This window comes from Sebastes umbrosus, chromosome 1 (assembly GCF_015220745.1).
Source record: "Sebastes umbrosus isolate fSebUmb1 chromosome 1, fSebUmb1.pri, whole genome shotgun sequence".
NCBI lineage: Eukaryota > Metazoa > Chordata > Actinopteri > Perciformes > Sebastidae > Sebastes > Sebastes umbrosus.
Window position 1 is genome coordinate 8745769 of NC_051269.1, and position 27073 is coordinate 8772841.

The window sequence follows — 27073 nt, forward strand, 5'->3', positions numbered from 1 at the left end:
GTCTATGTTAACAGTGCGACTGATTGTGACTGAATTAATATAGAGAAGTATAATATAAATACAATATAGAATATGATGCAAAATTCAATAAAACATATTAACATAACATAATATATTAAACTATGATATAGTATGGGATATGATATAGACTAGTAATATAAAAACTTCTGGTATAGTACAGCAATATAAAAATAAAATAGAATATCAGGTATAGTTGGCAATGATAATACTGGAAATATATAATCAGGGAAAAGGTGCAAGTGTACCTACTATACAGTTAACTATTATTATTATTATTATTATTATTATTATTTATATATTTCTTCTATCCTGGCTGTGTTATACTGTGTCTATTCTATGACTTAATGAATATGTCTGTAGATATTCTGTTGTTGGAATCAGAAAGTCAAGAGATGATGAATGAAGGCAGTCAGTTCAAGAAGGGTAGTGGCTAGAAGGGAGCCCACAAACTGGGGAAACTCTCGCGATATTATTAAGATTATTAGGCATTGAACTCGAATAGTTAAGGTTAGGCATTGACCTCAAATAGTTAAGTTTAGACATTGACCTCGAAGAGTTAAGGTTAGGCATTGACCTCGAATAGTTACGGTTAGGATAGGTCGTCTGCAACGAGTCTCGCGAGAGTTTTTGCAAATGTCAGATCAGATTTCGCAGTTATCGGGCTCCCTCCTGGTCACGACCTTCAAGACGCTGCTCAAAAAATAGAACTTTCATATGTGGCCTGTGATTGGTTGAGGATATTTTACTGTTCTCTGATTGGCCAGTCGCAGACCCGCCTGTGGAATGTTTCATTTCACAGGATGAGGAGGGGGGAGGAGCTTTTCTCAATAGATATTGAAGATGTTTAAAAAAAAAGAAAAAAACGTATTTCCTTCTCTTCAATCCTATTTCTACATAGTATCTTTTAAAGGACTCTTAAAATGAACAACAGTTGACAATGAGCGGGAATCTGTTATTAAAAATGCTACTAATGCCCCCCCCCCGGTAACACTTAGTGCTGTCCGGTTTGGAGTCAGACTAGATTCCTCTCTGTCAGTACTGTCTAACCTGTAAGGTTATCTGATCGGGTATTGATCCATTGATCCATTGTCAGGTGTGCTAGAGGGTCTGTCCGCTCGGTTTATTCTTCTCATTGTCTTTATCCACCTGTGGTAGAAACATGCTGCGTGTGAGGGCGGCTGTGGGCCAGTCTGTGAGGAGGTAGGTACCAACACACCAGACTCCTTCACCTCAACAAGGAACTGCTGCTTAGCTTATGCTAAACTAACACTAACACACCACATTAGTGTTCCTAAACACTCTTAACGTGTTGTTATTATCAGGAGACTCGACGTTACTGAGCTGCTGTGTAACTACACTGTTAGTGGAGTTAGGGGTGACTGCTTCACATGTTATGTAATGATACTCTAGTATGTAAGAGTGGTGTGGCTAAAGTAGCTACATGTGTTTGCACATGGGAGAAGTTTGCTTCAGGGCTTCCTGCCAGAACGGTTTAATTTAACCCAAACATGATGTTTTCAAGATCAAGATCAACATTCAAGATTCACTTTATTGTCATTGCACTAGCAGTATTTGCATACACAGAAGGAAACCAAATATTGTTTATCCCAGCAGCACCGTCAGTGCATTAAGAAGGATAGAATAAATAAGTATTAGAATTAACAATACCTAAAAATAAAATACGTAAATGTTTCAGACACAATTTCACACAATTTGCAGTCATACACCCAATTTGTAGTCGTGTTTAGCAGCAGAGAAAAGTGCATTTATGTCCATAGTAAAGTGCTGTGCTGCTTGCTTCCTAAACCTAACCAAGCCGGTTTCTTGCCAAAACCTAAGAGGAGATTATATCAGAGAGCCCTGAAGGCAAACTTTTTTTTTTTTCATTTGCTTTCATATGGAAAAAACAGTTTAATACCAGCTAACGTTAGTCGTTTTCCTCTTTTCTTTTGGAAAGCTGTTATAGTATTTATTCCAAATCCCTGATAACAAAATTATGAATCATTGAAAGCCTAATTGCTCACTTGTTAACTAGTTGGAATGTATTTTAACTTGACTAGTTAACTAGTGAGGCTTAAAGTTGAACTAAATCCAATTTTATTGTCACATATTGTACACAGCACAGTACATAGTGAAATTTAGCCCATCCTAGTATATTGGGAGCAGTGGGCACCTAGGGGTGCAGTGCCCAGGAGCATCTTGCTCAGGGGTAGCTACTGCCACCCCAGACTAGTGATAGCCAACACTTTAAGCCTCACTAGTCAGAGTCAAGTTGTGACTATTGCTTAACATGTCATAGTATGTGTTCACTAGTATCCTGGTTATGAGTCTTAACCTGGTTTTGATCATATCTGGACTATGGCGTTCACATGTAACATGAAAAACCTGGTTATTCACATCCCTGTATACATGACTCTAACAGTATCCAGGTTTCTGGTCACCTGTGTGCAGATGTGTCTTCATTTCTCTACCAGCAAAGAAACCTGCATCAGGTGCTTACATGCCACAGTATCCTGGTTTCTATTGGAGAACTACCAGTATACTAGTGAGCATGTAATGCATACCTGTGCCCTGGTTATGATCAGGCCTTGCATATGCAGATATCATATCTTGGTTTCAGAAATCTGCATGAGGCTGTTATCCTAGTTTTGAGAGATTTCAATATTCTACCTCGAGTTATTATTATATATTTACAACTTTATTTAACAAGGACCAAATATAAAACATACATTTCAATACTTGAAATCTGATGTATCATACAGAGATATAGCTGAAAGCTCAATCTTCATCCCCAGTGCGAGGCAGTTCTCCGATAGTAACCAGGATACTGTGGCATGTAAACACCTGATCCAGGTTTCTTTGTTGGTAGAGAAATGAGTGACTGATATATTGAGATATCAAGACACACCTGCACACAGGTGATCAGAAACCTGGATACTGTTAGAGTCACGTATACAGGGATGTAGTCGGACTCACAGCATGTAGACTGTGCGCATAAGCCTGCCATTGGCTGCCTACAGTATTTCAGACAGAATTCTCCCCCCCTGCCGCTATCCCCGTCGCTACGTGAAACGGCAACAACCACCTCCAAGCTAGCAACCTGCAGGCTGAAAATGGCAAGTTTTGACGGAGCCTTGGATCGTGCAAGAAGGCGGGCCTGGTTGGTTCTTTCGGTGAATGGTTGTAAAGATATGAAAAGAACATGTTTAGAACATTCACTGTCAAACGGGGATGTTCTTGCATGTTTGCCCAGCGGTTATGGAAAAGGTTTCATATTCTAATTCCAAGTATGGCCTATCGTCTGCAGTGAGCCAACCAGGGTTTAACACAGAGACATGGCTGGAAAGTGCCATGGTGTTGGTAGGGCTGTGTATTGGCAAGAATCTGGCGATACAATAAGTATCGTGATACTGAGGTAACAATTCAATATATTGTGATATATTGCGATTTAAAAGAAAAAAGAAAACATGTTTAGGAAAACGTTCATAGTAGAAAGAACACACCAGCAAAACAGCATTTTAGAATAGGCAAATATAACACATTTATACTGCATGCAAAAAACTGCATGGTTTTTGCCCCAAACTGCATGTGACATATTTTGCTGTATTTTCACTCTACAACCTCCAAAAGATTGAATAGTGCCCAGGCACGACGGAGGGCTGTCGGATTTTTAAGAGGTTAATTCAAAATCAATAGTGTTTTTGGAGAATCAATACAGTATCGCACAAGAAAATATGGCGATACTCATGTGTACTGATATTTTCTTACACCCCTCAGGTGTCTGTAGTATCCCCCTTGGTCGTGATAATGGAGGGCCAGGTGAAAACCCTGCAGTAAAGAGGGGGGTAGCTACTGTTTTTTCTTTTGCGAGGATTTAGTCATTTTAATGCCAGGGCTTGCCTTCCCTACGTGCAAGTGTTCCACCAAAACAAGTTCCTTCCCGACACCATTTTGCCAGGACACCATCGCTGCATCCTGGGCTTAGTGCCGCCGAAGATGATTATGAACGGTTTAAAAAAAAAAAATACAAACAACCCATAGCGTTTTTCTTTCTCTTAGTGCGGAATTATGATGGGTTCACTTCAGCCAGACCTTTCTCCAACGCTGGCACAGCACTAAAACAAAGTGTGGAGATAGGTCCGGATACGCGAGACTAACTGGGATGTGAATAACCAGGTTTCTTATTTTCCATGTAAACATCACATCCTGAATAAGACTTAAAACCAGGATAAGACTAGGGCTGACCCAGATGCTTAGAAGCTTCGTCCGTTGCCATGGTAATCGACCTCCAAATCAATATCCAAATGCTTCTTTATTTATATATATATATATATATATATATATATATATATATATATATATATATATATTCCATCCATTATCTGTAACCGCTTATAATGCATACATGCATATAGCCCATGAAATAAGGAAATAATCCCAATAATCCCAATAATCCCCATTCAGCATGACTTATTATTAATAATTGTCGACAGATATCGCTGTCTGTTGTGTGTAGAGGTGCGTTTGTGTCCTGGGCACTGAAACAGGGGAGATGGAGACAAAAAAAACATGTCAGCCTGCTGCGTCATGTCGCGAAGCTTCGAATATCTTCAAATATTTCTTACCGAAGCATCGAAGCCCAAAAATGGTATTTGGGACAGCCCTAGATAAGACCCATAACCAGGATACTAATGCCCTCATTGACTAAACAATCATCAAAATAAAAATAAAAATAATGAAAATAGTTTTCAGCCCTACATGTCACAGGTGGGTTATGGTAAATGCCAGTAAAAACTTGTGATAATAAGCTGGTGTGGAGTGGTATGTGTCAGTGGTACACCAGTGAGAATCTGCACATTAAAACAGGAGCGTACTGTCAAGTCAAATTAGTATTGGTATCGTGCCAAATAACTGCAGAAGTTATCTCGTGACACCTGGTCATATAGCCTAGAGCCGGTCTAGACCGCAGTCTTTACGATCAGTTTCTTTATGACCTTGGCGTTGCAGTTGGAGCATTGACTAAAGAAGACACTTATATACCAGTCATATTCAGGGTTATGGAGGGTGGGTGTGAGGATTTAAGGGGCTCTGGACATTTCTTCTTTTCCTTCTCAGAACCAGTAACTGATTCTGAGAGAGGAACTAAGGCTTATTTTTCTGTTACATCTGTAAAAACAAAATTCCTTTAACTTCCATATGTTTATTATCTTTCTCTGTCAGTGGCCAGGCTTCAGGGTGTTTTAGGGAACATAGTATGTATGAATGAGAAGACCTATCATGCCACCATCTGGCCTGTCTGCACCCCCCCCCGCTCCCTCCCCTCCTGTGACCTTCAGTTTAGAAAGTTCAGACCAGAGAAGTTAATCATATACTGTATGAAAGAGAGAGGGCACCAGAGTTCCTGCTGGGATGAAACTGGATGGAGCTAGAATAACTTGTTCATCAGAAACATGTCACAAGCCCAACGTGACATCTTTGAAATACTTTGTTTTGTCTGACTAACACTCTAAAACCCAAAGATATGCACTTTATTATCGCATGAGATGAAGGAACGCAGCAAATCCTCACCACTAAGACTCTAACACCAGAGAATTGCTGAAATTTTTTTGCAGGCCCTGCGCCGCAAAGCAGCCAATGTCGTGTGAGGCGTTGTAGCCTAGTTGTACACAGAGTTTATGTCAAACCAGGAACCTACTCATGTATTAAGAACAGTCTATCCAAATGTCAAAATGCTGTAGTGAAACTAAGGTTGAACAGACCTGTTTCTATTCATTTTGACCTGTCAGGCACAGGTGTAACTAACAACACCACATTAATTACTGAAACAGTGCGTCATTAATGTTTAAAGTTAGCCTTTCCTGCAGTGGCCTGTTTAAAATGTGAAGTAGAAACGCAAATGCTCTGTTGCCAGCAAGGCTCTCAGGACTCAGGTTAGCAATATCAAATGTAATCTTAATTCATGCGACAGCTGCAGACATATTTCGGTCTGAACTACAGCTGCAAAATCTAACGCGATAGTAACGGGATAACGCAAATTTGTTTTAACGCCACTAATTTCTTTAATGTAATTTGCGATTTTTAGCTTGTAGCGGGCTCAGTTTTACAGCTAGAGTGATCATATGAAACTAGAAAAACCTAATGAATTCATTGGTAGCAACCATGTCATACTACCTCGTCGCGAAGGAGGCACAATGACGCTCCAAACTTACGCTAAATTTTGGCGAGGAAAAACTGGTATGGCCATTTTCAAAGGGGTCCCTTGACCTCTGACCTCCAGATATGTGAATGAAAATGGGTTCTATGGGTACCCACGAGTCTCCCCTTTACAGACATGCCCACTTTATGATAATCACATGCAGTTTGGGGCAACTCATAGTCAAGTCAGCACACTGACACACTGACAGCTGTTGTTGTCTGTTGGGCTGCAGTTTGCCATGTTATGATTTGAGCATATTATTTATGCTAAATGCAGTACCTGTGAGGGTTTCTGGACAATATGTATCATTGTTTTGTGTTGTTAATTGATTTATAATAATAAATATATATATACTTTTGCATAAAGCAAGTATATTTGAGTAATAAATACTTGACAAAATCTCCCTTTTAAGGTACATTTTGAACAGATAAAAAATATGCAATTAATTTGCGATTAATCACGATTAAATAATGTAATGGATTGACAGCCCTAGTCTGAACCAAAGTGGTTGGGCAAAGTCTAACTTTTCACTTGTACAACAAAAACAAATGAGAAACATGCCTGAAAATAAGCATGTAGTTCCTGATCTTGATTATGTTTTATTAATAAAATTAAATTTGGCTCCCTTTGGTTACCAGTTTTCCGAGTTGTGTTGATAGAAATAGGTAGAAAGGCACTCAGTGTTCACATGGGGAGGGTGTTAACAGCTTGCAAAAGGGGGCAGGGCTGGAAAATGTTTGAACCACTGGGTGAATTCAAGGTAAACTTATTGTACGACACGTGGTAATAAGCTTGGATCAAACAGATTATTTGTGGGCAGCATTCAAGAGAGTCAGGCTGAAACCAGTCCAGGGAGCTCCTGTCTATTCATTAAAAGAGTTCAACATCCTCCCACCATGACCAAGACTTTCATGGCCAGTTTAAGCCAATTCAGGTCAAAGGCACCTGCTGACGTGTGCCAATTTCCTGCTTTGTTATATAATACAGTACATACAGTTTGAATGAATAGAAGTGGGATTTCTATATCTTAAGTAGCATTAAATACATGTGGTATGTGTGTGTTTGTGTGTTTTGAAGGTTCAGAACGTTCCCTTGTGCAGCTGTAGAGGTGAAGAATGAGCCGATCCTGGGCTTCACGGACGGGAGTGCAGAAAGAAAAGAGCTGCTGAAGGTTTGAACCTGCATGTGTTTACCCAACAATCACAAATATGGACTTTAATACACTCTGAACACAAGTTATATAATAACTTCTCTGGCTTGATTTTTTTTTTTTTTTTTTTTTTTAATTTAGGCCTTAGCCGGTTTGAAAGGGAAGACGGAGGAGATCCCATGTGTGGTCGGAGATGAACATGTGTGGACCAAAGACGTCAGATACCAGTTATCTGTGAGTAAAGTCAACAGCTTGTTCTGTAATCTGTGTAAACTGGTGCTCCGTATGGAAACTCTGGGACTGAACATATCACTACTGGCATCATTACTCAAATATACTCTACGCTCAAATACGTTTACTCGCTTAGAAAAGAAAGTAGTTCATGACAAAAAAAGTCAAGGACGCTATTCACACAAGAGGTCACCAAACAAGGACACCAGAGCAAAAGACAAGGACATCATTTACACTGAGAGAGTGAGAGAGAGAGAGAGAGAGAGAGGCGCCATTCACACAGAGGGTGAGAGAGAGGGAGAAGGGCGCCGTTCACACGGGGAGAGAGAGAGAAGGGCGCCGTTCACACAGGGAGAGGGATGGAGAAGGGTGCCGTTCACACAGGGAGAGAGAGAGAGAGAGAGAGGGGCGCCGTTCACACAGGGAGAGGGAGGGAGAAGGGCGCTGTTCACACAAGGAGAGAGGGAGAAGGGCACCGTTCACATAGGGAGAGGGATGGAGAAGGGCGCCGTTCACACAGGGAGAGGGAGGGAGAAGGGCGCTGTTCACACAAGGAGAGAGGGAGAAGGGCACCGTTCACATAGGGAGAGGGATGGAGAAGGGCGCCGTTCACACAGGGAGAGGGAGGGAGAAGGGCGCCGTTCACACAGGGAGAGAGAGAGAGAGGGGCGCCGTTCACACAGGGAGAGAGAGGGAGAAGGGCGCCGTTAACACAGGGAGAGCGATGGAGAAGGGCGCCGTTCACACAGGGAGAGAGAGGGAGAAGGTTGCTGTTCACACAGGGAGAGAGAGAGAGCGGGGCGCCGTTCACACAGGGAGAGAGAGAGAGCGGGGCGCCGTTCACACAGGGAGAGAGAGAGAGAGAGAGGGGCGTCGTTCACACAGGGAGAGAGAGAGAGAGAGAGAGAGGGGCGCCGTTCACACAGGGAGAGGGATGGAGAAGGGCGCCGTTCACACAGGGAGAGAGAGGGAGAAGGGCGCTGTTCACACAGGGAGAGAGAGAGACGAGGGTGCTGGTCACACGGATGAAGAGAGAGAGAGACAAGGACGACGATCACACAGAGGGAGAGAGACGAGGTCGCCGTTCACACAGAGGGAGAAGGTACAAGGACATCATTCACACAGAGAGAGAGAAAGACACACTTACATTTGAATACGTTTGTTCTGTTCTAAAAAACCTGTTATTGATAAAATACTGAGCTGAATTGCAATTGAAGTTTAAGCTTAATTATTTTTCATAATGTCATAACTCGTTGACTTTCTCTGTTTCTTTTCAAAGCCGTTCAATCACTCCCATAAAGTGGCAAAGTTCTGCTATGCTGACAAGGTAAGTTCAAGTAAAAGATGTTCTAAATGTAAAGAACCACACAGAACCTTTGGCTATATTTATCATTATTTTGGTTTGTGTTCATGTTATGTAAATATGTAAAAACGGGCTATTTTCATAATTTTTTAAAACTTGTTTCGATTATTCTAACAAACCTCCAAATCAAACTTCATAAGGTTAATTATACCAAACGTAGGTCTTTAAATGGATGTTAAAAGTATAGACATTATTCAACTCTTTACTTTTACTTTTGGATCAATAAGAAGGACCTCTGTTGTTCTGATTCAGTTGGAGGAAGTTCTGACTCAGGTCACCAAGATCAACAGCTACATAGAGCTGAGTGTCATCTGCATAGCAGTGAAGATCAATACTGTACCTACTGATGAGAATCACTGATCACTTTCACCAGAGCCCTTTCAGTGATATGCGTTGCTCTCAAACTAGATTGTAACTTTTCAATTATGGTGTTTTTGATTAAGTACTGTTAGACTGGCTTTTCATGGACTTTGCTAACTGCAGGTTGGAAGTTGGCCAGTCCAGACTACTTTTCAATCATCATATTATGATATTGTATTTCTTTGTACCTGTGAAGCACCGTGTAACTCTGGTATTTTGAAAGGAAGCTATAGAAATACAGTTGACTTATTTAACAAAGCCTCTACCAACCCCTTCTTTTTGCTTGAATGGGACAGGAGCTGATAAACAAAGCTATCCTGGCATCTGTGGCAGCGAGGAGAGAGTGGGACCTGAAGCCCGTCCAGGACCGAGCCCAGGTCCTCTACAAGGCGGCCGATGTCATCAGCGGACCCAAGAGGGCAGAAATCATCGCCAAGACCATGATTGGGCAGGTATATGAGACACAGGGCAAACTGTAACTACATTTATTTAACTTGGCTCATCAGACACTAGGGTCGTCACTTTAGACCTGAACAATATGGGAAAATAATCAACTGCCGTTCTTTTAGACCAATACTGCAATTCAGTATGCAATTTAAAAAAAATAGAAATAAAAAAAGATCCTTATCTTCTGCATTATTCACTATACACAAGCAATAAATCATTCTACAGTATGACCAACGTGTTATGCAAACCGAACATTTCCTACAACTGCAGCTTCAAATTAAAAGCATTTAACTGGTGAAACAAGAGTTGACTTTTATTTAAGAAGTAGTCACAGGAAATGTAATGTGTTTATCAGTGAGCTTGATAATGACCCGCTATCATTCATCAAAAATGTGTCTACAAAACAAGACAACAGTCATTTGGCCTTTTTATGGCAGCGGATCAGTTTGAAATATGTTAAAGGGAGTAGGGATGCTAATTTCTAAAAAATGTCTTAACCGATAACCGACCCCCGTTAACCGATTATTAACCGTTAAAGGGACTATTTGTAACTTTCAGAAATGCTTGTTAACAGCGACACCTGTGGCCGTGAAATCAACGAAAGTCAGCGTCGGGCTCGCGCTTGCTCGCTCTCAATATACCTGAACGAGCATCACTCAAAACAGTGAGGCGACACACGTCAGCTAAAACCACAATATCACTCTATATTTCAGCTGCTTGGCAGTAATGTTAGCTGACCAGACGAAGGTCTCTCCATGAACATGATTTAGATCTGATCCTAGTGTTGGCTTTTCCTGCCTAAGTGCAGGCTGAAGCAGCGGGGCTCTGCAGCGTGTCTCCTCTGCTCTCTCCACCCGCAGCCGGAGAGAGCAGAGGAGACACCGGCACCCGGTCGGTAACGAGAGGGTAACGTTACTAGCTAAGGACTTCACAAGACACGGGAAACCTCTGTTGGTCTGGAGGAGCTGCAGCATTTTTTTTCTGCACAAACGTCCCCTGTGCATTCACTAGATATTCTCAGAGCTAAACTAACTCTTCTGCAGTGAGGAGTAAGCGCGCGTTCACGTCTAGAGGTGGAGCGAGCTGAGAACGCGCGCGCTCTCTGAGCGAAGGCAGGCAGGCAGAGTTGGAGAGGCAGCGGCCACACGCGAACGCGAATATGTGAGCGCGCATGTGTGACGACCCGCTACATTTATACGCGTACAAAGTTACAAATAGTCCCCTTAACCGACAAGATTAGTGCATCTCATGCAGCCGTGCACCAGCTGCAGTGTATGAGCACAACAGACAACTGAGTCCCCAGTTCACCTGTACGGGGGTATATGCTGCGTTCACTGTCTCCAGTTCATCGTCCGGGTGCGTTAACTTAGCAGCTACGATGTAGAGTGTAGTGTCGCGGACATGCAGCCACTTTCCCGTAGGTTGTCCGCTGTGTGTCTGCCCGGCGTAACGTTACTCTGTCTGCCCGGATTAACGACCGCGATTGTCCGACGAACAGTGTGTTGTGTTTTGTGTTTGTGCTACCTTAGCAGCTGTAGCTCTACTGGTAGCTTCGTTCTCACCATTGTCACACACATACGGTGTGTCAGCGCGGCATAACATCAGCGAGTTTCCGACAGACCGTGTGTGTGTGGTGTTATAGCTGTGAACGATGGTGTAGCAGACAGTGAGTGTACAGTTTATTTGTCAGTGAATAAATGCTACGAGGCTACAACTCCTCCGCTCAAGCGAGCTCAAGACGGGAGCCAACTTCCTGTATCTGTAATTGCGGCCCAGACTCTCTTAAGGTGGACTGTTAAGGTGGACCAGCTTTTCTCCTTAAAGTGACGAGTTTTGCTCAGCTTTTTAATAAATTATTAACATTTCTTTTAACCGTTTTAACCGATAGCGTTAATCAGTTAAAATGCTTAATGTCGGTTAACGGTTAAACGTTTAATTATTACCGTCCCTATTAGGGAGTGATGGAGCAGTCAGGAGCAGCCACAGTGAGCTGTTAGATGAGCTGCACAGCGAGGTAACCTACTACTTTTAGCTGTTCGCTGTTTGGGTAGCATGTGTACGTGAAACCCACGGTGCCATGTTTTTCCAAACATCTGGTTTTCTAGATTGTGTAGCATTATTATTAATTTGAAAATTGCAAAAGCTGTGATTCTATTACATTGTATAATTGAATTTGATTAATCGTTCAGCCCTTCGTCACTTTCTCTCAAAGTCAATTTTGAACAAATTCAAACTGACACTTTGAATGCAATCCATACAGCATAACAGGGGCACAATTCACACACTTGTCTGTGAGGAAAATCTCTATATATAGAATAAAGCTATTTTATTGTGTTGTGTATTTATCTTTGTATCGCAGGGTAAGACGGTGGTCCAGGCGGAGATCGACGCCGCCGCAGAGCTGATTGACTTCTTCAGATTTAATGCCAAACATGCCGTCGAGCTGGAGAAACGGCAGCCGTTGGATGCCGAGGGAAGCACAAACACCATGCTGTATCGTGGACTGGAGGTAAGAACACATATACATGAGCTGTTTACTGCTTTGTTAAAGGTCACTGAATAAATAAATGGATTTCCTAATTTTAGGTTCTTCACCATTACAACATCTGCCTGTTGCATTTAATGTCACTTTGATTATTCTGCCACCGTCTCGTGAAGAAGTTGCCCACAACCCATTAAAAATAAGCTTACTAGGGTTATAATCCAAATGACTTTCCTGTACACATTTAAACATTCTCAAAACATTTTTGTCCTCATCCTCAACAATTAAATTCTATTAATTGTCAGGACTGTGTGTTTGCAGTCTAATATTTACTTTTAATATTATTGTCAAATAAATGTATTTACTTACCTGGTGATCTTCCTTTTCCCTCAGGGGTTTGTAGCAGCTGTGGCTCCTTTCAACTTCACTGCTATTGGTGGAAACCTGGCAGGTACGCCAGCTCTGATGGTGAGTGTCAATATGTTTATCATCTGTGTACGGAGTATTGCATGACTGTAATCATTACTTTCCATTCAGCGAAGGAGGAATTTATTCACTAAATAGGTAGGGGCTGTACCGAATGTAATTTCTTTACATTCAAAGCTTCAATTGAGGTTTTCAAATGAAGCTTTGAATGTCTGTCGGCACATTTTATGACGTCATCACCCTAAAAAATGTGGGGGGAAAATAGATTTTTTTGTTATTGCAGTTCTATAAATGTAATTTATAGTGCTGTTAGATTGCTGCAAAATCGTGCTGTTTATACAGGTGCGTACCTCCCTTTGTGTGCAGCGGGTTGGAAAAATGTTGTTTTTGAAAGGCTAAACACCAACAACACATCTCCCCCGTTTCAGTGCCCAGGACAGCGCCGCTGCCATACTACTGTACATACACGCACCTTTACACACAACAAACAGTGTACATACAAACAAAAATGGAGAATTCAAACAGTGATTTGGAGGTCGATTACCACGGCAGTGGTCGAAGCTTCGAAGCATTCGGGTCAGCCCTAAAAAACATGTGAATTTTGAAAATGATTACATCTGTCTTTTTTCAACAAATTGTACAATGCTCTGGAATTATAGGAAATGTTTGGATCACACGAGTCAGAATTACTTATAATATTAGTGTAACAGTTAGTTTAAACAGAATGAATAGACATGCAAAAAAAAGTGTGTTTGTGTTTAATATGATTTGTGATATGTAACTCTGTGGAGCTGCTGGTGTTTTTCAGGGTAATGTGGTGCTGTGGAAGCCCAGTGACACTGCCATGTCCGCCAGCTACGCTGTCTACAATGTCCTGAGGGAGTGTGGAATCCCTCCAAACATCATCCAGTTTCTACCTGCTGATGGTCCGGTGTTCGGAGACGCCGTCACCGCCTCCGAGCACCTGGCGGGCATCAACTTCACCGGCAGCGTCCCGTAAGGATATTTCTTTCATGGGAGTTGTGTTTCAGATATGGATACTGGGTTGTTTGTTTTTTAGAGTCTGTTTCTGAAGAAACGTCACTCCGTTGTCAACAACAACAAACAAAATACTTGCATGTGTAACAACAGTGCCTGTTATATGGCTTCGTTAATCCTGTGTTCATTGTTTATAAAAAGGCACCATATGAATGCTTTGATTGAATCTGTTTTTTTGTAGGACGTTCAAGCGTCTTTGGAAGCAGGTCGCCCAGAACCTGGACTCCTACAGGAACTTCCCTCGACTGGCAGGAGGTGAGCAGAACCTCTGAAACATGATGTCAGAAAACAGAGCAGGGAGCCCAAATGTTGAACTTTTCTTTTAACACTTTGTGTTCACTTAGATGTGTGCCTGATGAAATGTTGGAGCTCAAAACAATGCATCAAATGAAATGTTGCTAGCTTGAAGATTCCACATAATAATATAGTAATAAACTTTATTTATGTAGCACTTTTGTAAACAGGATTACAACATATTGAAGATTTATAAACCCCGTCCTATGAAAGAATGTTTTCAGTTGGGATTTAAAAGACACTAATGATCTCATTGAAATCCAACTGATTCCAGATCAGAGCGAGAGTCTGTCTTTCCTTTAACACAGACTTAAGTGAAGTTTGTTTGACTGACATGTTGAAATAATGTGCACTGAGTTTTCTGTTCAACCTTTCAGAGTGCGGCGGTAAGAACTTCCACTTTGTCCACAAGTCAGCGGATGTTGAGAGCGTGGTGAAGGGAACGATCCGCTCAGCGTTCGAGTACGGAGGTCAGAAGTGTTCGGCCTGCTCCAGGATGTACGTACCAGATAGCATGTGGCCGCAGATCAGAGATCAGCTGCTGGACATCCACCGGCAGCTCAAAGTGGGAGACGTGAGTACTACTTAAGTACTACATCCACCGGCAGCTCACAGTGGGAGATGTGAGTCATTAATACACAGCACACTACTACTTTTTCATTAGAGACAGATTAATAATGACATCAATGGTTTATAATGACGTTAACCATTAATAATGATGTTAATGGTTAATACTGACGTTAATGAATAATACTGACATCAAGGGTTAATAATGACAATCAATTAACAAAGTGAATGAATATTAACGTCGTTAATGAATAACAATAATAACTATTGTCAATGACTAATAACGATGTTAATGATTATCTGTCTTTCAGCCCGTTGAAGACTTCAGCACCTTCTTCTCGGCCGTGATCGATGACAAGGTGCAGCTTCCTTCAGCCGTTCCTTCAAAATAAAGTCCTCTTTTAGTGTTCTTATGCTTATTATTTACTGTATTTCCTCCTTTGTTTCCTCCCGTAGTCGTTTGCTCGGATAAAGATGTGGCTCGATCGCGCCAAGTCCTCCTCTAATTTAAAAGTCATCGCCGGCGGTAACTGTGACGATAGGAAGGGTTACTTTGTGGAGCCGACCATCATCGAGTCCACGGACCCGCGGGGACCCCATCATGAGCGAGGCACAAACCTTTTTTATATCCATAGTCACACATACTCTGTTCATCTGTCTTCAAACACTCGCATCAGTGTGTTCAACCACGTGTGTTTGTGTCTCGTGCAGGAGATCTTCGGGCCTGTTCTGTCAGTTTATGTTTACCCTGAGAACAACTACAAAGAGGTGCTGCAGCTGATCGACACCACGTCCCCGTACGCTCTGACGGGAGCCGTGTTCGCTCAGGACAAGTGAGACACGTTCATCTATTCATGTTTATAGGACAAGTAAGACCAGGACTGTTTTCCTACAGCGAAGACACACTACAGTTGTCCTCCTGTCTGGAGTTAAAGTGTGTTTAAATCTACTTAGAAATCATAGAATAAAGATGCTGCAGAACTCTCCTGAGAATCAGAATCACACTGTAAACAGGAGCTGCTAATAGATCATTCAATATGCTTTTAATGGAGACAGTTTGACTTAATGTCAACAAATATAGGATCAAAACATGTCTGTAAAGAGAATAGCAGTCCCTACCTGCAGCTGACATTACAACAGACTATTTGCTCTCTGATGGTTTTAAAATCCTGTTTGACTGTGAAAAGTGTTTCATACATAAAGTTTATTTTATGTTTGCAGGAATGTGATCGACGAGGCAGCTAAAGCCTTGAGAAACGCTGCAGGGAACTACTATGTGAACGATAAATCCACCGGCTCCATTGTCGCTCAGCAGCCATTTGGGGGCGCCAGAGCTTCAGGTAAGAGTTGGTTTTACTCTCTATGTGATCAGAGAAGCACACAGGTAATAGCAGCGGAGGCTGGTCCATAGAGACGGAGGAGGTTGCTCCTCTGTTGCTATATTTGAGAGGCAAGAGGGAGATCAAAATATAAAAAAAGAGTAATTGGTTGAAATAAACCAATTACCACATCTCAGTATCATTTATACAAATATATTATAATATCTCTTCATTGGGAAAAATCCATTATTCTGATTCTGATTGAAATGCTTCAACAGCGAGACCTGCAGGGCAGGAAAGAAAGTGGTGGTAGGGTCCTGCTGTCCTCCCTTGCGGACCTCTTCTATCAATTTAATGTATTTCAGTTTTTTTATGCTAATCTCTGATTGGCCAAAACACGTAAAATGACAGCTGTCCAGGATGGATCCACAGCGGGAAGCACGGTGGTGTGCGGTGGCCTGATGGGCTGCGTCATTCCGTTCACCCCTGGGACTGGATCCCGGTGTGCGTAACGGACTGCCACGGGCAGCAGTTTACAGACAGGCTTCTAGTGACATAATATGCACACAAGGTTCATTCTCATCCTGAGGCCGCAGTGATTGTTTTTAACAAATCTTGTAAGACATTGTTTTACTGCTTAGTTTTTTGTTTTACATAAAAAAGTAGAGACTAGTTTAGTAATAATACGAATTTTATTTATCTAGCACTTGTCAAACTTAAGTACAAAGTGCGTTCAAGATTAAAAGATTTACAAAATAAAAAATCTGAATCCCATATAAGCCCCCCCCCCCCCCACCCCCCCTATATGATACACAAAAATTAGGACAGTGAGAGCACATATATCAAGCAGCACTTAGCCCATACATAGAATGGAGGTACAAGTGCAAAATAAGAGAAACTAGAATGGCACTCGGAGAGCGCAGACCTCCGCCAAGGTGCGTGACTTTAAAAAGAGATCACAGCTCACAGCTGGCGGTACCGTGAGGTGGTTGGCTTGTTATTAACACGGTGTGTTTCCGTGTAACGTATCGGTGGATGCCTCTCTCATTCAGCAGCCTTGTATGTCTGTATAACGTTACACTACGTCGTCTCTCATCCCGTCATCTACCGCTTTTTTTCTTTCTCGCCTCGGACGGACAGCAGCTCCCGCACCTCGTTGTCTCGCGATTCGGATCGCCACCAAAATCGAATGGATTGTTCATTGTGCTACACCCCAGCCCTCCAAAAAATTTCAATCAAATCCATCACAAACATTTGGAGTAATTCTTCTAACAGAAGGACGGACAGACAGACAGACAGACAGACAGACAGACAGACAGACAGACAGACAGACAGACAGACCAACGCCGGTGAAAATATAACCTCCTTCAAAGCCTTTGTCCTTGGAGGAGGTAATAACTGAATAGATAATAACATGACACTGTGGGTTGGTTTTCCTCCTGTCCTCAATTTTTTGAGTCACCAGCCGCCACTGATATATGTATATATACAATTGGTATAGCTCGATATAGATATAAGCTTCCTTTTTATGTTAAACTCAACTTTCCTCTTCATCAAGGAACGAATGACAAACCCGGAGGTCCACACTACGTCCTGAGATGGACGTCGCCGCAGGTGGTGAAGCAGACCCACGTCCCCCTCACAGAATGGAAGTACACCTATATGGGCTGAGTCCAGTACTGCTGCCTGCTGGTCTAGTCCGAGCCCTCCCTCCCTCCCTGCATCAGCTGATTCTCTAATCACAAACAGCTCACACATGTAGACTCCTGTGAAATGAAATGAGTCTTTGCACTGGACCTGGACATGAATGTATTTGAGGAGCAGAATCAGCAGCAGAGCGGTGAGAAAGTCTTCCGTCCATCAAACTGGAGCTTCGTCGTGACGACCCTCTGCACGCTTTATCTGACCGTTTGTCTGCTGGTTCGTTAATTAGTCATTGTCCAATGATGTTAGTGGTCAAAGGCTGTCAACTATTGATGCTCAACTATAAATCATTGAATTTTTTAAATTGGAATCAATATTAGAGTTCAATTAGTAATTTAACTGACTAGTCAAAAACATTTTTTTAAACTTCTTTCTGCTTTTCCTACTCTTCTATGATAATAAACTGGATGTCTTTATGTTTCGGACTGTTGGCTGGACAAAACAAGACATTTGAAGATTTCAGCTTTAACGATTAATCGAGAGAATACCTGATAGATTAATTGATAATGAAAATATTTGTTAGTTGCAGCCCTACATCAAATTGAAATGTTATTTTAGGTCAATATCGGAGCATAAAAAGTGTTCCTCTATGTTACGTCTCTGAACACAAAGCTTAATAATGTCTCATGTTTGTTGGTTTTAAACACGCAACAAATTTCTAATAATGAAAATAATAATAATGTCTGTGTGAAACAGGTTGTTTCCTCTTTTGTCCTGATTTTAGATTTTTTTGTGTCACAGTAAAATGTGTTCAACAAGCCAGATTATAAGAGACACACACAGCAGGTATTTGCAGTTTAATTTAAGTCAGCTGTGAAACTATCTTAAAGATTGAATGCAGCTGACTTTAACATATAAGCTGCTGTGATGTCCCCAAATGTTGAAATGTCACTTTTACATTTTTAAAGTGCTGAAAATGTTTCATAATTACTTAGATTTCTGCTGGTTTGTCTTTTATCAAACAGATTGAGTAACACATATTTTTGTATTCTAATCTTTTGCTGCCCTAAAACAAGTGCAGCTGATCTATATTTTCAGAACGTGCCTGCCTTAGGAACTCTGTGAATTCAGATAGTTAATTTTTGACAATAAATATTAAATTATTACTATCCAAATATGTTTTTTTGTTTTTTATTATCTTCTTTTATTATTATTTCTTGGCTTCTATTATAGCTGCATTATAGCCAGCTGAGATTTTCAAACAATGAGGTGTCTTCACGTAAATTTGTTTTAATGCCACTAATTAATTTAACGTAACTTGCTATTTTTAGGTTGTAGCAGGTTCAGTTTTAAAGCTAGAGTGAAGATACTGGTATCATATGAAACTAGAACCTAATGAATCCATTGGTACCAACCATGTCATACTAGCTTGTCGTGAAGGAGGTTAAATAAAGCTCCAAACCTGCGCTTAGATTTGGCGAGGAAAAACTGGCATGGTCATTTTCAAAGGGGCGCTTGACCTCTGACCTCAAGATATGTGAATGAAAATGGGTTCTATGGATACCCACGAGTCTCCCCTTTACAGACATGCCCACTTTATGATAATCACATGCAGTTTGGGGCAAGTTATAGTCAAGTCAGCACACTGAGGGCCCCGTATTACACGCGGCGCACAGCGCAGCCCAACTGTCTTTGCCAGTTTCAGTCCAACGCAATTGTCATTTTCACGCCCAGTGCTTACGTTGCGTAAGTACCAGATGTACTTGCACCCATCTGTGCGCCCATGGGCGTGTTGGTCTTAAAATGAGGTGTGAACAAAAAGCTGGTCTAAAGTCTGGCGCAGTATTTTCCTGCTATTTAAAGGGCGCATTATTCAGATAGTAAGATGTGTCTAAATAGACCAGTTAACAACAAGCACACACTCTGCTTGTTACACACACAGCAGCTCTCCTCCTACACAGTGTCAGCGCGAGAACAATGTTTTCATTTATGTTAAGGAAAACGCTATAAATTCAGGTGAAATTCAGAATATAATGAAGTAAGGCTCTCAGGTGTTCTGTATTGCTCAACCTGCAGTGGTCCTCACTGTGACCAGAGAGATCACGGTGGTCACACGCCTCTGTGGCGTCTCCTCTCATCATCCCTCTGTGTGTGTGCGAGTGTAGACGAAGGCTACTTCAAAGTTTGCCGACCCTATCCCCCTAAACGGCGGCGTTTTGAGGCTGATGGATCCACACATTACGAACTGCCTCTCCGGCAGGGCCCGACTGCAGGCCTGTGCATAATGTATCTCCGGAGGATTCCGCTCAGCCGGTCCACACACCCATAATCAATCAACACGCTGCCTAGTTTGACCATTTGATCTGAGTTTGCGAGTGATTGACAGCTGCTCGTAGACGGCAGGCTCCAGCTCGGCTCTGATTGCTTGTTTTCCTCCGGTCTGTGAAATCTTGCAGATGCCATTAGAAGGACCGGAGGACACAGAGGCACATGATTTTTTCAGATTACCTGTCTCATGCACTACTGTCAGGACATAGTGACCGTTTCATTAAAAATAACTTTTTTTAATCACATTTGTACCATTTCTACCCACTGCAGCTTTCACTAGCAAAAGTGGAGTTGGACACGTCCTAAATGCACTTTAGACCATGCACTATAGATCGTTAAAATAGAGCCCTGATACACTGACAGCTGTTGTTGCCTGTTGGGCGTTGTGAGTCTGCCGTGTTATGATTTGCGCATAGGCTACATTTTTATGCTAAATGCAGTACCTGTGAGGGTTTCTGGACAATATTTGTCATTGTTTAGTGTTGTTAATTGATTTCCAATAATAAATATATACATATATTTGCATAAAGCAGCATATTTGTCCACTCCCATGTTGATAAGATTATTAAATACTTAATAATCTCCCTTTAAGGTACATTTTGAACGGATAAAAATGTATGATTAATAACGATTAACTATGGACAATCGTGATTAATCGTGATTAAATATTTGAACCGATTGACAGCTCTATATAAAGTATATACTGTAAATATATTGTCACGGTCTAACTGTCTGTCACAGGTTGAGTCATAAGAATGGGCTATTATGATTGGCTGCTGAGGTTTTAGGGGCGGGCCTAGTTGGTCAGCAGGAAGTAATTTAAGCAACTCGCGGGAGAGCGAGAGGCCGCCGCCACATAGGAACACCGGAGAGACCGACCTAAACGCCACAAGGGAGGACTTTGGCGTGGTGTGTTCGGTCGTGAAAGTTGAATGCCAATCCTGAGAAGACTGACGAAGTGACACCATGACTGAACAATGCCCCATGAATGTTGGTGCCGTCATGTTTGTCAACAGTTCGTCATGTATCGTCTACGTCTCGTCTTAACGAGACCTTACTGAACTACGAGGCCGACCGTCGGCCCACCGTTGCTTGGGCTCTCCCCAGAGCCACCCAGACGCTTTGGCCACGGGACAGAGGCGGAGTCGGGAGTTGGCGGAGCAACTCGGAACAGCGAGCGATAGCAAGCGGGGACCAGGTAGGCCAGCCCACACTACATGCGACAGCAGGTAAGCTAATAGCCCACTCCTTCTTCACATGCTCACAGCTGACTAGCTTTGTAGTTACCCCTAGAGAGCCGTGTGAGTACTGACGGACCATTATTGAGGCAAAGCTGGTTTGACCGTGACATAAATAGGGGGCTCGTCCGGGATTTTGAATGTGTTTGTTAAAGCTAACATTAGAAGTGCAGTGAGGCTTAGACAGGTAAGCTAACTGTGGTTTGACTGTGACAATATTTATATATATATATATTTTTTATTTTTTCACCTACTTGTATGTACAATATAGTTAAATGTGTCTATTTGTGTGTACTTCTATCTTGTATGTGTTCACATACTTGTACAGTATAATGATTCTGGTTCAGCTACAGCATTAGCCATTAGCCACCGCAATAGCTATAGCCACAGCATTGGGGGTGCTCACTGACACTTTATACTTCTTACTATGTCTGTAATATTGTTTTTATTCAGCTGAATCCTGTAGGCTACTGCTGCAATCCACTGTTTTACTTTTCAGTTTAACTTCACTGTATGTTAACCTTTATTATTCTGCTATACTCTTTTTTTCTTTATGTCCTGTTACTGTTTGCTGCTGCAAATATCTGCCAAACTGAGATCAATAAAGTTTCAACTCATTTCATGATTTATTTGCTCATTCATATATACATCTACATAAATGCAGAGATATTAACTTTAAAGTGAAAAGTTGTTTCCTATTCACTCCCATCAAACTAAAGACTCGATCAGAGCTGTTGTTTTCCCACACAGACCTTCAGTGGTAATATCTTCAGTTTATCAACCGTGTTAATGAATGGAAACATCCTCTCAGTGAAAGTGTGTGTGAAGGTGTGTATGTGTGTGTTAGTATCAGGATCAGAGAACGACAGCATTCCTCTGTTCCAGTCCAGATTCACTCTGATCCTCTGGAGCTTCTTCGGCACTGTGAGTTTAGTGGATGAATCTGATGGTGACCATGCTGAGTATTCACCTTCATAGAACCATATTGTCCACAATCCAGACTGTATGAATCCCTTCCTCTGGACCGACTCTGCTAACACACCCAGTGACCAGTCTTCACTTTCTCCAACTTCGACATCCCAGCTGTGACTCCCTGACCTAAAGCCCTCAGCGCCCAGTACAGATAGGGAAGAATCAATCCTCTCTGGATTATCAGGAAGCTGCTGTTTCTCTCCTTGTCTCACACTGGTCAGATCTACAGACAGGATGAGTTCTGGATGAGCGGTGTTTCGGTCGAGAATCAGAGGAGTGTAGGAGACCATGTCCTGTCCTTCATCTTGTTCCAGATGTTGAAGGTCAGGTTGCCCAGGTGTTTGGGCTGGTTTATCAGAGCTCCTGAGAGCAGCTGTGGATCCTCCAACAGGGGGCGCTGCTGGACTCTTTCCACTGCAGCCTTGTACTTGTGCAGGAACGAGACGTCTCCAGCTCTCAGCTCGTCCTCTGTGGCTCTGACTGTGTCTGAAAGAGCTGCTATCTCTCTGCTCAGAGCCTCCATCTTCTCCTTCATCATCTGACTCTTCTGCTCCTCTTCCTCCCTCAGAGCAGAGATCCTGGCCTCCTCTTCCTCTTCTAGAAACTGGTGAAGCTTCTTAAACTGCTCCTTAATCTGCCTCTCAGTGTGTCGGGCCTGGACCTTCAGGTTCTGCTGTTTGGTCAGACTTCACTTTAACTTGTTCAAAAACCTTCAACTTCTCCTTTAAGGGCTTCAGAGTTTCCTGAAGTTCCTTCTTATGTTGCCGTGCGGCTTCATCGATGGGTCTGAATCTGTGGTTGGTGTGTTTTTCTGAATCTCTGCAGACGAGACACACCGGCTGCTGATGGTCCAGACAGAAGAGTTTGAGTTTCTCAGAGTGCAGACTGCAGAGAGCCTCTGAAGTTATCTGATCTTTCTCCAATAAGAAGGCCTCACACAGGTTCTTCAACGCCCGGTTTAAAGGTGGTTCTGACTTTGAAGATCTTCTCTTACAAACTGGACACTCGTGTGTTGACTTCTCTCTCCACCAGCTCTTCAGACAGTCTTTACAGAAGCTGTGGCTACATGACAGAACAACAGGATCTCTAAAGACATCACGACAGACCGGACAGCAGAGATCCTCCTCTGATCTGGAAGCCATTTGGTCCATTTTGAGTGAAGCTGAAAACACACCAGACAGAAAGTACAGTCAGTCATGGCTCCCCTACCTCCTCTACTAACTTCACTAAATGTTACTGTCCCTTTTAGTCGTGTTTTTAGTCAAACTTACTTTCAGTGTGCGGAGTGTCAGCAAGTTGAAGCAGCAGGGATGTAGTTTTTTCCACTTTTCTCTCCTGTAGCTGAACTCACTCAGAGGAAGAGGTTAGTTTGGTCTGAAGGTGAATCCGTCTGTTTTTCAGTCTGTGTCTCTCTCTTTGTAAGGATGAATAGGAATCTGTTTTCTGGATTGTCTCAGTTGAGTCTAGTGATAGGTGGAGCTTTGTCACACCTCCACTGCTTCACCTCAGACCACAAACACCTGCCACACCTCTACTCAGCAATGCATTAGTGACAATAATAGTTTTATTACATAGCCTGTAACATTGAAACACTGACAGAGTTTGTTACAAAGGCAATTTTGGTCGTCATAATTAGAATATTTGTTTGCGCTCCCGACAATCAGAACAACAAAAACGTGGTGTTTCGGCACCTTTAAAAGGGGCCTTTTGTAGGTACCATGATTATAAAATAAAATGATTATGTGTTGTGTGACTTCCTTGACTCTCAGTGATGTTAGGTTACATTAACATGTTAAATAGCAGGTGCCATGATATTTGTTTGATTATATTTGATTTAAGGCTAGTTTCCTGCACATTTATGACACCACTGGTACGATCAGATGTGGATGGGACCCAGACGCAGACACGGACAACAGAAGAAGAGTTGAACAAAAGGATTTTCCTGAATCCTGAAAAACCAGGATTAATGGAAGGTGGTGGTGGAAGAATGGCGAGGCTGAAGCTGAGCTGGGCAGGCAGAGAGGCAGAGAGGCAGACAGCAGGTGAGCAGTTGAGGGATGATCCTAGGCACCGGAGAACAAAGTTAGTCAATGAGAGAAAACATCACTAGCAAAAGTACTCAGATAATAATGATACTGAGCGATCAAGACGAACAATAACACTTGGCTGAGATAACAATCTGGCAATGAATAAATGGAGTACTGGAGTAATTATACTGCGGCAGTTGAGATCAGGTCGATCAGGAGCTGAATGTCTGCAGGGAAGCAATGCCTCACAAACACACAAACACGAACACACACGCACGCACGCACGCACGCACACATGCACACACGCACACACACACACACACACACACACACACGCACACACACACACACACACACACACACACACACACACACACACACACACACACAGCTGGGGGGCACGGGTGTAACCGTGACAACCACTCCCACACAAGATTTTTTATTGAGGCCTAAAAACTCATAGCTTTAGTTTCTTCTTCCCTTTAATTTGGAGGAAACAACTAGAGAACTCATTGTTAAAACAATTCCTGATAATGTACTGAAATGGCCTGGAGAGTATAATATATTAAAGATATAATATTTCTTTAAGATTAGATCTAATAGAGGGGCTTTATGGTTCCAAGCTATACACCAGCATGCATGGCGTCATCGCCGAGGCTGCGCTCCCTTTTGGAGGAAAGAAACTCGCTGTCACTAGAGAGAAAATACTGAAAAGCTGTTGTGTAGCGGGTTAACCGAGGCCGTCACACTGAGATTTGAGGCACATATAAGGATCTCAGTTTGGAGCGTGGGGGGGGTCGGGATTTTATTTGGTATTAAAGAGATTAGGGCGGAGTTTTCCTTTGTTATTGTCCAGGGGAGGATAATGGGCGCAGACATTGCATGGGGGACAGTCTATCTGAGAGTTATTGTGGTGTATGGACCAAGAACTCCATCAGAAAGGCAGGATACGTTTGGGCTAGTGGAGCCACACCTTGCCACCAATAGGCAGGTTATTGTGGGTGGTGATTTTTACGTAGAGTTAGGTAAGGGGGGGAGATAACAGCGACCATTTCATCTCTAATCTTATGGCTAAACATGACCTGGTAGATGGGGCAAGGATGGTCAAGCTGCGAGTAGATGGTCCCACATGGCACAATTCACGGGGAATAGCAAAGTGTTTGGATTATGTGTTTGGTGCAAAGTCTTTGAGTCTGTTGGCAGGTAGACTGCTCCCTGTATTTTTTTTTCCAATCACGATGGGCTGCTGCTGGAGGTGCGCTCGTGTATGCCAAAACCCCCCTCCTCACTGTCAGCAGGTGCCTGGACCTCTTCATCCGCTCCTACAGTGCGTGCATCATCCTGCTCCCGGCTCACTGCCTGCACTCCACTCTCTGAAGGACCAGCACCCGAATCTGCCTGCGCTGGCGTCTCTGTGACATTGTCTGAATGTTTAGGTCCCCTTCCAGGCCCCTTGGCTCCCTCCAGCACACCAGTAGCTTTAGCCATCTCAGAAAAGCTTTTCTTGCAACTAGGACAGCTCTGGTACAGGTGGTCCAGTCCACCACATCCATGACACGCCTTGGGTCCTTGGCTTCATGGCCTGCCTGCCCACAGAAACGGTAGCATTCTCTGACACAGCTGTGTGACCAGACTGCCTACACCTCCTGCAGAAGGCTGGTTGCAGAGAGTAGTACAGATACCCACGGTCTCCACCAAGGCTGAAAAAGGCAGGTGGGTGTTTAAGGCCACCAGGCTCTTCCGTGTCAGGGTTCAGCAGCACCTGGAACTGCCTCCTTCCAGTCCAAAACCCCATCGGGTCATTCATGTATCTGGCTGCAGTCACAACCTCACCATACTGCTCCAAAAATGCAGCCAACGCTAGTCAGTCACAAAAGGGTTGATCATATGGAGGGTGATTGTTCTAAAGTTCGGCCTGTCCAGGTTCAAAATTGTGTAGCTGGCTAGCGGTCTTACCCTGGCATTAGCTTGGCAAGCCTCAGCCACTACCTCCTTCCTCAGGGTGACGTCCAAAGACTTCTCCTGTTGGTTCCACTGGATGCAGTAGACATCTACTACCTTCAGATGAAGCTGTGGTACGCTCCGGACGAGACCTGATCTTCTACTGATGTAGCCTGGAAACGCACATGTGTCCAGCCCAACCTTTGGAATCGACTGCTTGTTTAGGGCCGGGGCGGCCATCTCTCCAAAGTCCTTGCACTCTCTTGACGGATATTTAAAGTGAATTAGCTCTCTCAGTTTGTCTAATTGATCTCAGCCAAAAGGCCGAGAAGCGATGAGCACTAACTGTTTGCTGCCCAAGCCCAACTCCAGGAATAGTTGTCACTTGTCATGGTGTAGTGCTTTTAATTGGGCATAATAATGGCTATAGTTTGTCGAAAACAAGTCATAGTATAGTATGTCAAGTTTTTTTATGAAAGTTTTCGACATAATATACTATGACTTTCTTTCGGCATAATAGTATGTAAAACAAAATGCAAAAACATCATAGTATAATATGTCGAAAAAATGCAAAAGTTTTAAAAGTTTATTCTGCCCAGTGCCCAAATACTACTTGCTGTCTAGCAACTTACAGTTTTAAAGGTTCATTCTACTAAAATACTACTTTCTGTCTGTTAATTAATTTCAATTTCCATCATTGACAGTATTACAGTTTAGCTTCCAACTTTTCTAGCAAAATATTTCAGCTCTTAGTTTGAATGTTTGAGTTTGAGTTAAAAATGTCATGAAAAGTCATAGTATAGTATGCCATAAAAAATGTCATATAAAGTCAAAGTATTCCATAAAAATGTCATTAAAAAATAATAGTATAGTATGCTATAAAAAAGGTAATACAATTCATAGTAAATAATGCTGTAAAACATGTAAAAAAAAAGTCATAGTATAGTATCCCATAAAAAATATAATTTAAAAAGTCATCGTATAGAATGTCATAAAATATTTCATTATTAAGTCATAGTATAGTATTTC

At 42.4% G+C, this 27073-nt stretch overlaps 1 protein-coding gene, 1 long non-coding RNA gene and 1 pseudogene across 2 annotated transcripts; 1 reads left to right on the top strand and 2 right to left on the bottom strand.

Annotated features, from left to right (window-relative positions):
- Positions 1–1028: 1028 nt before the first annotated feature.
- On the top strand, positions 1029–18713 carry aldh4a1 (aldehyde dehydrogenase 4 family, member A1). Its single transcript, XM_037776986.1, is given in 16 exon segments — positions 1029–1221; positions 7295–7388; positions 7509–7601; positions 8878–8925; positions 9618–9773; positions 12128–12277; positions 12644–12718; positions 13485–13672; positions 13896–13969; positions 14386–14582; positions 14887–14934; positions 15032–15166; positions 15168–15185; positions 15287–15408; positions 15797–15915; positions 17453–18713. Coding segments are annotated over 16 exon segments (1671 nt in total). The 5' UTR covers positions 1029–1180; the 3' UTR covers positions 17566–18713.
- Positions 10602–19759, bottom strand: LOC119492499. Its single transcript, XR_005207790.1, has 3 exons — positions 19625–19759; positions 10949–10954; positions 10602–10612 (listed from the first exon to the last, which is right to left on the bottom strand). It is a non-coding gene; the product is annotated as an uncharacterized LOC119492499 (long non-coding RNA).
- A 1947-nt stretch (positions 19760–21706) lies between these two features.
- LOC119490661 lies at positions 21707–23451 on the bottom strand (annotated as a pseudogene).
- Positions 23452–27073: the final 3622 nt, after the last annotated feature.